At 41.9% G+C, this 16335-nt stretch overlaps 1 protein-coding gene across 1 annotated transcript in view; it reads left to right on the forward strand.

Moving 5' to 3' along the window:
* Positions 1-15099, forward strand: part of LOC126170653 (inter-alpha-trypsin inhibitor heavy chain H4-like) — a 191703-nt gene extending 176604 nt beyond the window's left edge. Inside the window, exon 17 of the mRNA XM_049920743.1 lies at positions 14750-15099. Coding sequence (XP_049776700.1) covers positions 14750-14801 — 52 coding nt within the window. The 3' untranslated portion in view covers positions 14802-15099. The remainder of the gene's footprint in view (positions 1-14749) is intronic.
* The last annotated feature ends 1236 nt before the right edge of the window (positions 15100-16335 follow it).

Raw genomic sequence — 16335 nt, forward strand, 5'->3', positions numbered from 1 at the left:
CTATGTTTCCACCCAATCTCTTTCCACCTTACGTTCTGTGATTGTGGTAATGACCGAAGCACTTAGACATATAGGTCTGTCATAAACAGTTGACGGTTAATCATCTATTTTCTCAAACACTTCAAGGCTTTCAGACTCAAACTCTTTGAAAAATCATACACTGCACAGTATATGTCGGACGCCAAACACATTATCAACAGGGTAGAAAACAATTTGGTAGTACTACACAATGAAGCCAATCGTAAGACCCTAAATCTGTTAAAACAACTGGAAATATTCTTTCATAAAATTAATACACGTTCAATGAACAGACAGATTTCGCTAGTCATAATTATTTTAGTAATTTAAAAACTTATTTTAAATTTATTTCCTTGCATATTTCAATTTATTTAAAACTCTAATCTGTGACACTACACGGTAAACTTCATCTTCGGTCGTTTCACGTTAACCTACAACTGTGAAGTGTCTCGAAACGTATAAACAAATGTGCATATTAAGTGACGTCGTGTATGATCACAGAAGGAATAAACTAACGTCTGCTTGCATCAGAATATTAAAAATGTTCCTTCTTCGTTTTTCCGTAAGTATTTTTTTGTTGCTGTTTCTCTTCATATTTTCCGTCATTTGATTGGCGAAATACAATTTCTAACATCTAACCTTCTCATAACAGGGACAAACATCACCTGAATCAGAATTAAATAATCTATAAAGATGATTTGCACCTGACGGTAGACTCTCAGAGTACGAAATGCATCACGTATTTCAATAAAACATGAAGAAATTATGACTGAAGCCGCTATTATTCATACTCCTGCGTACTGAATAGATTATTCGTATTCATAACTACATAATATGCGTAAAACGAGAGAGTTATTATTCTGCATTCAGAATTTTTAACGATTAATATTCCCCCACAAAACTGGGTTGTGAGATGAGGCTCCCATGATAGCTAGGAGCCCTTAACGTGTGTAACACGTGCTACTTACTTAAACCGGCTCTGCTTGTATTGTCTCTTTGAAGTTCAATAATGGGAGTGGTGCAGCATGAGTTTAAAGCACTTGGTATGATTTTCTCAAGTTTTCAGCGGAATGATATTTAGAACTTCCTTTCTAACTTTGGTGCGTTAAGCCAGTAATATTTAGATAAACTTGAAACAGTGTCATGCTTCACATCGAACAATGTGGAATCTGAGGTACGAAATGGCTAATCGAGTCCCTGCTGTGTTAGGTCCGTGTGAACCCATAGCAGCTATGTCCAAATTCTAAGGCATCCGACTTTGTTTTCCACAAAGTAGTCACGCAGAAATTTAAAAACTTCCAATTATTTCTCAAAGTAATCTCCCTTCAGTCCTACAAACTTTCCAGATCGTCGACGTCATGGTTTCATGACCGCTGCGAACGCTTCTCCACGAGCTTGTTTTGACCCCGAGAAAAAAGTTGCTGCAGTACCAATATCACTGGATTGCCTTTCATAGTTGCAATACAGTTTAAAGTCACCAGGAGCCTGGTCATCTGAGTAAGCAACATTAGAAACGACTTCAAAGCTGTTTTCACGAAGAAACATCTTCGTCACGTTCTCTTACTGTACTGTCCCATTTTCTTGATGAAAGAGCGCACGTGCAGCATTTTCCGTGTGTTCTTCTCGCGGCGCTTGTAGGAGATTGTTCTACAAAACGTCTTAATAACTCGCATTTGTCACCATAGTCCCCTTTCAAATACTAAGAGTACGGATAATGCCAATGCTGTCCCACAACAAGGCCACCATCATATTTTCATCACGGGCCCGTTTGGTGATGGCGAGGTTGTGTGTTTTCACTGAGTTGACTGGCTGTTCGCTTCTGGATTTAAGAACGGTATCCATGTCTCATCCATTGTCACAGCTGTCGAAAACAAAGCCCGATTTTTGTCTTCGTCAAGTACCAGCCTCGCCTGGCAAGTTTCTTCACGCTTAGCTTTGAAGCCGCCCACCAGAATGCGTGGTACCTACCTGGGGAACATTTACCGCGTTTTCAGGTCATTATGGTCTGTGTGCACATCTCACGTAACCGCCATCTGCAGAAGTGATAGCTCCCCAACACAAACAATCACTTTCTAGAACAACTGTCTCTCCATGTTGGCCGACCGGCTGGTGCGAGACCATGGTGGGGATGACGGTTATCTTTGAAACAACGTGTTTTCGGTGATGCCATTTTCTTCTTTCATCCCTAGTTTAACATGTCTGTTAAAACCTTTCGAAATAAATCTTTCTTCTATTTATTCAAGTGATATTCAGACTTTACGAAACAAAATCCGCTTTGCACACTACATAAGTTTAAGCGTTTTATCCCTCCTCTGTATAACCAAATAATTTACTGCCTTACTTTCTCGCTGGAAGTTATTACGGTATACGCTTTCTTTGGACTTGGAAGAAACCGTACTCCGTTTCTGTTCTGGGCTTTAATTAGCGCGTAGCCGCGTGGTCTGGGGCGTCTTGTCACGGTTCGCACGGCTCCCCCCGTAGAAGAGGACCTTAGCACAAATTTCCAAAAAATTCGCACGTCAATCAAAGTTCAAAACACAATTCACAGAATCGTTCGAGTTATTTCCCATTTCTCCTAATGTTTCCACAATATCCAACGAAATGTCGACATCACAGGAATCAATGTCCTAGAAATTAATAAATAACACATATGTTGATCTTCAGGAGAAAGAGGTGATAATGATTGCATACCACGTTCTTCATATTTCATCTTTAAAATATTGAAAACATTGACTGGGTTCCACATTAATGTAAAACTCTGGAACCTACACAAAAGCAGACACTATTAACAAGCAGATACAAAGAAACCACAAAGAAATTCAATTGAGTTTTATCTTCATCGTTAACACAAAGTCAGCTGCTAATTACTAAGCATAGTAAATGAGATGCCAATTCGAGCGAATAGTTCCTGTGAACAACTGCGTCAGAGTAACTGTCAACTGAAACTTAAATTCGTTTTACACATTAAGATCAAGGTGTGTCATGTTTCCAGAATGAAATTTCCACTCTGCAGCGGAGTGTGCGCTGATATGAAACTTCCTGGCAGATTAAAACTGTGTGCCGGACCGAGACTCGAACTCGGGACCTTTGCCTTTCGCGGGCAAGTGCTCTACAAAAGGCAAAGGTCCCGCGTTCGAGTCTCGGTCCGGTACACAGTTTTAATCTGCCAGGAAGTTTCATATCAACGCACATATCGCTGCAGAGTGAAAATTTCATTCTGGAAACATCACCCAGCCTGTGACTAAGCCGTCTCCGCAATATCCTTTCTTCCAGGAGTGTTAATTCTGCAAAGTATGCAGGAGAGCTTCTGCGAATTTTGGAAGGTAGGAGACGAGGTACTGGCGGAATTAAAAGCTGTGAGGACGAGTCGTGAGACGTGCTTGGGTAGCTCAATTGGTAGAGCACTTGCCCGCGCAGGGCAAAGGTCCCGAGTTCGAGTCTCGGTCCGGCACACAGTTTTAATCTGCCAGGAAGTTTCGTGTGTCATGTTATCTGTTTACCGATGTGCCGCCAACAAGAATGCATGCCTACTGTCTTGTGCAAGCGCTGTCTGCTGCAGCTACGACGGGGGTGTATGTTTCTCCAGCCGATTGAAAAATTATGAATTTGACAAATTTCAGCATTTTAAAAAAGTACTTGCACTGTGTCTTAGCTACTGAAATTCTGACATTATTTCTTTCAGTGTATTCTTCGTGTATAAAAATTTTGAGAACACACGTCGGATTGGGTAGTTACCTCGTTACTTGCACTTATACGTAATAATTATTTAGGAAAATAAATCTCCATTCGTTAAACACAGAAACGAATCTGAAAAAAGAAAGACTTATCTGTTCGGCCGCTTGGTATGTAGGACAACATAATAAAGGAGGTAGCTGAAATACCTTGGTAATCTTGATCAGACAGTGGCCCTCAGCGTAGTTTCGCAGCCTGTATGGTGGACACCAGGAGCTGACTGATATTCGCATGATCTTGGAATGACCATTTAATCGCTTTGGAGGTACCATACTTGTTTTGCATGCCCGCCGCTGCCTCCGATGTCTTTGTAATGAAGTGGAGCAGTGACTCACCGGCACTTCGCCGGAAAATGAGACAAGATGATACGCTTCCCGAAACAATTCAAGATTTGCTGCGTATTGGCGAATGTGTATTTAAATGCATTCATTACGTATATTTCGTTCGTTACGTGTAGATTTTTGTCAGGAGAAATCTTTCACTAGATTGCATTTTGGAGCTCCTCAAATAATGTTTCATAATGTATTGACGTAAATAAAAAGTGTTACACGATGAGACTCAACTCTCAAATTTATCACACTTTGTGAGGGTGGTAATCACGTAACGGGTACTAAATGATCAAACTTTCGTTCCATTCGGAAATAATGTCCATCATCAACATCACAATAAAGTGTTCACGAATACGTTGTCGTATTCATTATGTGATGGAAGAAAACAGACTCCCAATGTTGTCTTAAGGAAATTCTTGCTATTCTTAAAATAGATCGTTAAAAAAAACGACGCCTACGAAGGAATTACCCATTTGGGAAAGAACTCCGTTGACGTCACGCTCATGCACAGACAAGGAAATGATTACAATTTCAGAAAAAATTGGATGATTTACTGAAGAGAAAGAGCGTAACAAATGTAGCAAGTCAATAATGCATTCACCCCCCTTTGGCCTGTACACAAGCAGTAGGTATTGTTAATTGACAGAGTTGCTGAATGCCCTCCTGTGGATATTTTGCCAAATTCTGTTGCATTGGCGCATTTGATTGTCAAAATATCGAGATGGCTGGAGGTCCCTCCCAATAATTCGCCACACGTTCTCAGTAGGGAAGAGATCCGGCGAACTTGCTGGCCAAGGTTGGGTTCGGCAAGCACGAAGAAAAGCAGTAAAACCTCTCGTCGGGTGCGCGCAGGCATTACCATGCTGAAATGTAAGCCCAAGACGGCTTCCCATGAAGGCCAACAAAACGGGGCGTAGAATGTCGTCAGCGTACACCTTTGCTGTAAGGGCCCCACGGATAACAAACAAAGTGGGCCTGCAATGGAAAGAAATGGCACTTCAGACCATCACTCCGGGCCATCAGGCCGTATGGAGGAGGGCGACAGTTACGCTGGAATTCCACCGCTGTCCGAAACATTTCCAGACACGTCTTCGGTCTGGTATCTCGTTGAGCGGAGTAGAATTGTATTCAGTGATGAATCCCACTTCGAAATGAATCACGATGTCTAGCGAAGACGTGTTGGGAGACGCCGCCGATGGCGGTGTGATGGCAACCTGTCTGTCGCTCGCTATACAGCCTGACAACCAGAGGTGATGTGTGAGCTGCAATTTCTTTTCATAGCAGCATACGTTTGGTTGTCATCCCTGCACCCTTACAGCACAGCTCTACATCGACGATATTCTTCGCCTTGGTTTGTTGCCCTTCATGGCAAGTCATCGAGGGCTTACATTTCGGCAAGGTAATACCTCTAGAGCTATCACTGGTGGTCTTCATGCTTCCCAAACTCATACTCAGACAGCAAGTTGCCGCATCTCTCCCCAGCAGAGAACGTTTGGAGCATTATGGGCAAAGCCATCCAACCATTCCGGGTGTTTGACGATCTAGCGCGCCAGCTGGACATAATATGGCACGATATCCCTTCGGGTAACAGCCAACAATCCTATCATCAATGTCAAGTCGAATAACTTTTAGCATGAGGGACAGAGGTGAACGCGGGCTACAGACTTGCTCAATTTGTAAACCGCTTTCTCTTGAATAAATCATCCAATTTTTCTGAAACTGAACCATGTATATCACATGTCTACCTACTTCCGTCCCATTCGGATATTTTTTTTTCTTGTCTTGAGTAGGCGTCCTCTAGTCACAACGCGGGCATGCTCTAAGAGTGACAAATTTGGGGAGCGAGTGGGCCACTCACGGATGTGCATATTCCTCAAGACAAGGTGTGAACTACCATGTGAGGCTTTGTTAGAATATGCCATTTGGTAGCCTAGTTACAACTGGATCTCAAATTTTTTGACACATACTGGCAAGCATTCAGCGTTCCTTCAACACTTGCGAAATAAGACTTGTTGTCGTATCCAGTAGCTCTGAACACCGTGATTTGAGGAGTTGGAGAAGTTAGTCCTTAAGAATCGTTGTTTCACGTGACGGTTCATCAAGACGCGTTGGCATCGATCTGACCTCCAAAAACAAAAGCGAGACTCATCACTCAGAATGTCAGACAGTGTTCCATTTGATTCTGGCTCCACACCACTCAAGACTCTGTTGCTAGTGGCAGGGTCTCGACGGGAAAGACGCGAGCAAATTAGAGATCTCAATACAGCTGTTAATAATCTGATTCCGACGATTCGTGGTGACACTTTGCCCGTTATCTCTGCCCGGATTTTGGCTTTTCTCTTCTGTGTATTCGCCTTCTGCAGGAATCGCCTTTTCATACTGAAAAGAATCTCGGACTCTGGTCAAATTTTAGTCGAAGTATCCTACTTCATTTTGGCATGATTCGGCTAAGGTCTTCATTCTTGTCGGTGTAGAATGTTCATAAAAAATCTTCTTCTTGCTCTAGTTTGCAGTAAAGCCGACAAAGAAACATTTCGGGGAATATTATTCTATTCAAGAAAAAAATCAGTATTCTTCATTTAAGCTGGAACGAAAACGATTGTCGATGTTCCCCGAAACGTGTTCGACACGAAACTGCTGAGTTTTCTTGATGAATGTAAGGAATTTCCATTGGTACAAGGTATCCGTTGGGCAGTGCTCGTATACTTTAATAAGTTCAGTGTAAGAAATCATTCCCACTTTCCAAAATGACGCTGTTGTTGTCAGTAGTTTGACCTTTTTGTTTCTCGTATTATGCCTTGAAATTTAAAACTCCAAAACTCTCAGCAGAATTACTTTACACACTTGCCAGATACGGTTGACGTCCGTAAGTTGAAACAAAACTTATTGTATTGTCGACAGTATTGTGCTGTTTGGCAGGGATGGGTAAACTATACTCGCTGTCGAACGAGTTCGAGATTTCCAGATAAGCTACTCGCCTCAACACAGTATCGAGTTCTGCTCGAACAATCGCGTGATATGTGCCTCATGCGGCGCGAGAGCAGGCGATCGCGAGAAGCTAAAAAGCTACCACAAGAAAAAGCTATAAGTCTACTCGACATCTGACAATTTAGTGAAACACAGATCAAAATGCCAATAAATCCTACCACTGTACAAATTCCTGTACATATTTGTAATGGGAGTTCTCATATAGCAATTATGGACACTGAATGTAAATCTTTACAATAATCTTGTATGTAAAGTTAACAATCAACTGTGGAAGTATCGTCCTTCCAAAATATTACTCGATCTCAGCCCAATATAATGTTTTACTTGGTTGTTAGAAACTATAATAATTTACCATTTGGGTTGCAAACGAGCCTTTTGATCCCTATTCATACAGAATAATGTGTAAAATAGTTACTAGTTGTTAATCACCCTTAGAACGTATCGGTAACATTCAGATGACACAAAGAAGAAAGTTATTGGGAACTACATGTCTGATAAACGTAATAAATTATATTAAAGTCACTGCAACTGTGATTGCAGGAGTAAATATCAGTGGCAAGACCTGTTGTGGAGATACAGGGCCGGATCTATAGGGGGAAGAGGGGGCACACAGGGTATCCGCCCCGGGCGTCAATTTCAGGGGGCGCAAAATTCATAATCAGAAGAAAAAAGGATTGTTTCACAAAGTGGCTAACATTCAGCGCACGTTGGCATATCTGTTATTCATATGATTTTGAAACAGATTACTGTTGGTTTTTGAAGGAATCATAAGTTGATTTTTGAATACACACGTAATGTACGTGATGTGTCTGCCAGGGGAATCACCGTCGTACACTAAGTGATCAAAAGTATCCGGACACCTGGCTGAAAATGACTTAAAAGTTCGTGCAGCCTTCCATCGGTAATCGTGGAAATTAATATGGTGCTGTCCCACTCTTAGCCTTGTGACAGCTTCTCTCAGGTATGCGTTCAATTAGTTGCTGGAAGGTTACTTGGGGAATGGCAGCCTATTCTTCACGGAGTGCTGCCCTAAGGAGAGGTATCGATGAGGCCTGGCACGAAGTCGGCGTTCCAAAACATCCCAAAGGTGTTCTATAGGATTCAGGTCAGGACTCTGTGCAGGCCAGGCCATTACAGGAATGTTATTGTCGTGTAACCACTCCACCATAGGCCATGCATTATGAACAGGGGCTCGATCATGTTGAAAGATGCAATCGCCATCCACGAATTGCTCTTCCACGGTGGAAAGCAAGAAGATACTTGAAAAATCAATATAGGACTGTGCTCCGATAGATAAGGCCACACAAAATAACAAGGGGTGCAAGCCACCTCCATGAAAAACATGACCACACCATAACACCACCGCCTCCGAATTTCACTTATGGCACTACACACGCTGACAGATGACTTTCACCGGGCATTCGCCATACCCACACCCTGGCATCGGATCGCCACATTCTGTACCGTGATTTGTCATTCCAAACAACGTTTTTCCACTGTTCAACAGTCCAATGTGTACCCTCTCTACACCAAGAGAGGCATCGTTTGACATTTACCGGCGTAATGTGTGGCTTTGAGCAGCTGCTCGACAATGAATCCAAGTTTTCTCAACTCCCCCTTAACTGTCATAGTGCTTGCAGTCGATCCTGACGCCGTTTGGAATTCCTTTGTGATGATCTGGATAGATGTCTGCCTACTACACATTACGACCCTCTTCAACTGTCGGCGGTCTCTGTCAGTCTGTCAGTCAACAGACGAGGTCGGCCTGTACGCTTTTGTGCTGTACGTCTCCCTTCACGTTTCCACTTCACAATCACATCGGAAACAAAGGACCTAGGGATGTTTAGAAGTGTGAAAATCTGGGGTACAGACGTTTGACACAAGTGACACCCAGTCACCTGACCACGCTCGAAGTCCGTGAGTCCGCGGAGCGCCCCATTCTGCTCTCCCCCTAATGACTGCTGAGGTCGCTGATATGTAGTACCTGGCAGTATGTGGCATCACAATGCACCTAATATTAAAAACGTATGTTTTTGTGGGTGTCCGAATACTTTTGATCACATACTGTATCTAGAAATAAAGATATTTTGCCTCAGACAAAAGGGGAGAGAGCATGTGACAAACTTGAACGGATGAATGACAATCGCTGTTTGTTTACGCGTTTAGGTGTGCGAATGATCGGCGTTGTTACGATTATTCGCGAAATCCAAAGAGTCAGACTACCAGAGTGGAAATAAACGGCTAACAGAAATAACAGGTAAGAAAAATTACATAGTAATCTTCTCGGTGTTTCCAGGAAAATGAAATGTTGCCAGAAAATTTTTGCCATATTGCTACACTAAGGGCCAGTCGTACAGTCACCGGTTAACTGCCGCTTCTTCTACTCTCGGAACAGGGCGAAACAAGTGCTGCACCAACGCGTAATACCTTACTGGAGAATAAACGCAGGATAACTGTACAGGCGTTCTTCCGGTTAAAGTAAGCCCACCTAGTATTAATTGTGGGTTTTTTTAAGGGCGGTCAGCAGACCGAGTGGGAGCAGGAGAGGCACCATAGAACATTTTAATTTCCACTGTCCTGAGTGTAGGCTTGATGGCTTCCATTAGCAAACATATACGATTCAATTCCACAGAGCAAACTACATTGAAGTGCGATAGAAGAATGTTGTATGAAGAGGCGTGGCCTTGCACTTTGGCACACTTGAAACCAAATAGCATCTCTTACATTTCCTCGAACATATACACTCCTGGAAACTGAAATAAGAACACCGTGAATTCATTGTCCCAGGAAGGGGAAACTTTATTGACACATTCCTGGGGTCAGATACATCACATGATCACACTGACAGAACCACAGGCACATAGAGACAGGCAACAGAGCATGCACAATGTCGGCACTAGTACAGTGTATATCCACCCTTCGCAGCAATGCAGGCTGCTATTCTCCCATGGAGACGATCGTAGAGATGCTGGATGTAGTCCTGTGGAACGGCTTGCCATGCCATTTCCACCTGGCGCCTCAGTTGGACCAGCGTTCGTGCTGGACGTGCAGACCGCGTGAGACGACGCTTCATCCAGTCCCAAACATGCTCAATGGGGGACAGATCCGGAATCTTGCTGGCCAGGGTAGTTGACTTACACCTTCTAGAGCACGTTGGGTGGCACGGGATACATGCGGACGTGCATTGTCCTGTTGGAACAGCAAGTTCCCTTGCCGGTCTAGGAATGGTAGAACGATGGGTTCGATGACGGTTTGGATGTACCGTGCACTATTCAGTGTCCCCTCGACGATCACCATCTTCATGGAGACGGTTGCGAATGGTCCTCGCCGATACCCCAGGAGCAACAGTGTCCCTAATTTGCTGGGAAGTGGCGGTGCGGTCCCCTACGGCACTGCGTAGGATCCTACAGTCTTGGCGTGCATCCGTGCGTCGCTGCGGTCCGGTCCCAGGTCGACGGGCACGTGCACCTTCCGCCGACCACTGGCGACAACATCGATGTACTGTGGAGACCTCACGCCCCACGTGTTGAGCAATTCGGCGGTACGTCCACCCGGCCTCCTGCATGCCCACTATACGCCCTCGCTCAAAGTCCGTCAACTGCACATACGGTTCACGTCCACGCTGTCGCGGCATGCTACCAGTGTTAAAGACTGCGATGGAGCTCCGTATGCCACGGCAAACTGGCTGACACTGACGGCGGCGGTGCACAAATGCTGCGCAGCTAGCGCCATTCGACGGCCAACACCGCGGTTCCTGGTGTGTCCGCTGTGCCGTGCGTGTGATCATTGCTTGTACAGCCCTCTCGCAGTGTCCGGAGCAAGTATGGTGGGTCTGACACACCGGTGTCAATGTGTTCTTTTTTCCATTTCCAGGAGTGTATGTTTTATATATAAAGCTCTACAGAAAGACGTGAGCTACAAAATAAACATATTTTTAAAAATGGATTCTTTATATTTTTGACGACCTATCTTAAACGCTCGGGAAAGGGCGCCACTATCAAGTTCTTGGCACGGCTCGGAAATACGGAAGGTCCGGACTGTGGAGATACTATCTTCAGAAGTTATTAGTTTGCATAACGAGCTAAAGTTCGAGGATTAGACTTAATCGCGATTGTGAAACTTTTATTGGTTTGTTAAAGGCTGTGTTTACACATAACTTGCACTCTATAATCTGCTGTAGTTCGTGTTTCAAGATCACCTTTATCATTAAATTTCACAATAGAGTTTTAATAATGCTATGAACTGACGTGAAGATAGTACATTAAGAAGACGCAAGATCATGCAGCGATCGGAAGCTCGAAAAAAGCCCGAGATCTCGCGAACTGTGACGTCAGTCGAACAGTTTGATGCGTGCTGAAGGACAGCATTACTACTTGGACCACAGAACTTCTGAAATACAAAGCTAGAGACTTCTGTAGAGCTGAATATTTGATCCCAGGATAATAAAATATCATAACGGTTCAGGTATTTCATGTAAGCAACTGACCTTAATATCACAACTAACGTGTTAGACTCGACTAAACAGTTATCATTAACGATGTACAGTAAACATGAATCTGCAAACTAGAGCTTCGTTGACTTGGAATTATACAGTCACAAATTTAGGTAGTTAAAACTTTTTTGTTTACAGTGTATTACATATTTCATATTATCAAGAAATGTTCGCAACTGACATTGTTAAATCGAATTCCTCCACACAATCACACAACTCAAATTAACAGCCCGAGAAAGATTTAAATAGTCGAGTTTTAAAACTCAAAACAAAACTTTTATTTTCCGACGGTTCCCTAACAGAGGCAATGTATAGTATGAAACAAGTACCACGGCACAACAAAAATGAATACAATCCAAGATACAATGTAGGCCACAACAGCAAAGACAATTATGAAAAGGGAAACATACACACACACGTGCACATTGTTTTAGCATTTTGATACCACGCTCATATTCTACACAGATATACAGTGCATGACAGAAACATTTCTCAAATACGACTCTTTAAACGCAAAGAGTCGTGATTGTTGTCATTTCTAACTTCTGTTACCTGGAGTGAAGAAAATATCACGCAGTACTTGTGCAATGCTATTAGTCAAATATAAGTAATTATTATTTGACAGTTAATAATTATTAACAGTAACAAGTTCAACGGGTAAAGTTAACGATATATTATAAACTGATAATATAAAGCGAAATCGAATAGTAAATCAGGTTAATGATTAAGAAGACAAGCAAAACTTAGCTAGATTAAACTAACATTTTTTAACATTTCTTTTTAAGTGTCTGGATTTCCAGCTGTTGCAATTCCAGTGGAAGACAGTTCAATCGATGCCACTTTACCTCTGTTGTGACCTGCCCATCTTAGTTAGCCTGGTCATTCCTCCGAAATTAACTTCTTCGTCAGTTCCCCATGCGACTCTATCAATTAACACAACCAGACTGAAATAGGACGCTCCCAAAATTGAAGATGTTAATTTCGATTTTGTCATCTGGATACAGTACCGGATAGAAAACGACAGCCCCTTAAAAATGGTTCAATAGCTGAATACGAAGTCCGTAAGTTAATACTGTTATGTGCTTCTAGTTAACTGATGCGCATGCACCAAGAATACTATATGTGCAAACTGATACTCGACGCGGTGGAAAGTGGGAGCGAACATAAAGGCATTTCCTATTTACGGTCGCTGCCATCAGTCAGCACGCCGTGTGTCAACTCAGTTTGCGTGAATAGTTTGTACGCCTGAGTCACATCCAGTGTCTTTCATATACCTTATGCTTACAATAGTCACACAGATAAGACTTTTTCTTCTAATATATAAATCGAAAACATACAAAGCCCATTTCAGTTGCAATAACTAGCTCATGAAAGACAGCATAACGACCGTCTCAAAATCGGAAATTCACGTGCGGTGTAATTCTCTATAGTGTAAGTATGTCAAAAATCTGTACTTATTTTAATTTGGCCCAAAGTTAAGTTATTTTGAATCTGGTTAAATTTTCCCGTCCTGGAAAGAGGTTCGAACTCGTCGTATCATGTTTCGAAAACTATCAAACACACTGGCATACTTTTCATACTCTGATTCACCAAAATTCCTCGCTCGGTATTAGATATTTCCAAATATTCCTACCTCACTTCATTAGCTATATATAACTCGTTACAAATACATGGCTGAAAGTCTCTATCCCCCACATTAATGACGTCAAACTTCCGAAACTGACGTAGAGGGTGGATCTCTATAGTGTCCACGCTATGTCCAAGTTTCGACTATGTTCGTAGCACATTGTAGGGATTACAGGGCATGCAAAACGAAACTTTGGTAGAGAAGTGATGAATCTTTCTAGGCTTGAGTTCTACTGTAAGCAAATTAGTCCATGCAGAGATCTACTGACAAAAAATTCGTGAAGGTTTAAGAGCAAAACAAAACCTAGACAAAATAAACGATTTTAATTACACAAAATACATAAAAATTAATTTTCTCACCATCAAAACTTATAGACCTACTACTCAATTTTCCAAGGTATTAACGTGTGAAAAAATTAAATTGTACACTGTTATAAATGTTGAAAATTTTATTGATATACTTGGCTTTATTCTAATCTGGTGAATAATGTATCAGAGCTACACTTACACAGTTCGAAAGACGACGATCATTCAGTTTTATTCTACACATACATTTCACTATGTTCATCGTTGAAAATCCTGCCTCACATAGATAAGTTGATCCAAAAAGCGATGAAACAGACGAACACAGTAACTTTAACAACGTTAGAGTAGGTTTTTACACTCACTAGTTTTCAAAAGCTATCTCTATTGTCATAATATCTTAAGGAAATATCACTGCGAAATCAATTCTTCCCTCTCACTAAAAGAGAAAAAGAGTACTCATTTCACTTATAATATCTTCCACACCCGTTTTTGAAAAGATTGAGCTGTGAAAGGTAGAACAGATTCCATGGTATTGAATTTTGAAAAGCGGTTTTCAAAGTCTGTCTTAGTGCTGTCGTATTGGCCCTGTACTTCTTTGCAGTTTCTTGATCCAATGACAGCTCTGGTTGTATTTGAGGAAAGTGTTTCACATTTAATTTTTTTAACTGTGTAAGAGGAAAGACTGTTGCTTGGCACGAGCGTTAAAAGCGGTGAAATGAAAATGGAGACGCAAAAGGCGAAGTCAGTGTTGTCAGATTTATCGCCTACAAATACCGTGCAAAGATTGAGCACCCCTGCGTTTAACGAATCTCTTACTGCAACGGCTCATCGTGTTCTGGTAGGCTTTGTACAACGAAAGTGGCAGCACAGTCGGGGCTGTCAGTGCTAGGCTACTATATGTTTACTGATGAGAGTCCTACGCAGCCCGAAAGCTGTCAAATTAACCTACTCTAAATCGCTCTATAGTGCTGTAATTGTTCTTTCCTCTTTAACTGATAACTCTGTGGTCTACACTGGTACTTCTTTCTTTTAGTTACCTCGCTCTCTCTGTTCTCTTTTCCAACACGAAGCACTTACCGATGCGGAATTCTTTTACAGCTGACGCTATTTAATTGTTTTTAATGTTTCTAGGATCCGAAGTGAAAAATACCAAGCATAACAGGCCAGGGAAAGGGAGCGGTATTTCGATCTTTAACCTTAGCCATTTTTTGAGATGCAGCTTTACAATCAGTCTAAAATAGCTTTTACTTTTTTCCAGTTTCCTTGGCGTATGTTGTCCCGACAACACCTCAGTTACGCCAGCAGCATAAGAAACAAGAAGACAGCCGCTCATACGGAAGGTAGCAGACCGCCGTAGGAAGTCTGCAGTAACCACGTAGCTGCAGTGCAGAACAGCGGTGGAAGATTTCCAAGCTGTGTCAAATCAGACAAACGTCACAGGTGACAACAATATGAAGATAGTGCTGAGCACACACAGGCCAAAGTGCATCAATTATGTGCGCTGTACTGAGCACGGCGGGAAAATGAAATACACCCAATGTAACGTTTAGTTACCATGTAAACATACTGTTGTTCTTACTGTTAATAAAACTTAATTTTCTACATAGACCATATTCCCCGTTATACGTCCTCTAAAATTGTTCATATCGACTTTATTACTTACACACGTTCCAGACAAGCTTCTTTGGGGAGCTGTTTTGTTTCCATTGCAAGCCCGATTTCGTTACTAATAGCAGAATGACTTCTGTATGTTTCTTTGCAAAAAAAAAAAGTTTCGGTTTGTCGTCGCACCAAAATGTCATCGCACCAAAATATATGTCTTACACTTTAGTTCCTTATTTGTGAGTATTTATAATATTAATTGCGGTTGTCCTTCAGTTGTTTATTGATCTTGGTAACCGCTCTTCAGCTTACAAGCCCATCAAAAGACAGTGCCTAATGTTCCCCGTTAAAATAAAATGGGAATGAACAGCTTTATACTAGGCAGTGACAATGAAGACATTAGCACGAAGTACACTGAAATTTTAAATTAAACCTGTCAATTACTACTGCAATGATGTAGAGCTGCTGCGTTCCTGTTGGGAATATAAGTCTTTGCCAGTTTACCGGGACGGACTGTACTCTGGAAAAACATCATAACACTGGGAGACCATATTAAATAATGTATACGGCATTATTTGATTTCTCTCTATAGCGAATGGAAATTTTGTGTATCATTCGTGTTATTTAATACAGACAGGCATGGAACGCACGATTCAAGAGGAGCAAATAAATGAATCTTTCAGCTTACTAACCCACAAGTACATTAAACATGAGGAATTGCAATGTTGAAAACATGAAATATTTGAACATTTGAGCCGCAAAGCTTATTTAGCCATTTAGTTATTTATGGACCAAGCACAGGCAAAACAGCAGTATTCAGGTATTAATAAATAGATGCGATGCTCTACATTACATGAGCGTTTAACGAATTATCCTAATGCATCGAATCTAAACATTTTATTGGGGTGAATAGGATGGGTCAAGAACAACAGAAATTAGGAAGATGAATCTAACATTCCTATACACGCTCATTGCACAACATCCCGAATAAATATCTACTAATATTGCTGCTACGTCTGTACCTGGGCTGAGTCTTGGAACTACACTGTGAATTGATCAACTCATGGAAGCATAAGTCATAAAGCATACAAAGAAAACCTGCGTTACAGTTTCATCAAAATTGGGGGAAAATGTCAAGCACGCAAATGCTCCACGAACACTGAAGGCGTCAGCAGATTACCGGAAATTCCCTACGGCAATGATTTAAATGTGATCAAGTACAACAAATCGCGAAAATTCTTT

The sequence above is a fragment of the Schistocerca cancellata genome, chromosome 1 (assembly GCF_023864275.1).
Source record: "Schistocerca cancellata isolate TAMUIC-IGC-003103 chromosome 1, iqSchCanc2.1, whole genome shotgun sequence".
NCBI lineage: Eukaryota > Metazoa > Arthropoda > Insecta > Orthoptera > Acrididae > Schistocerca > Schistocerca cancellata.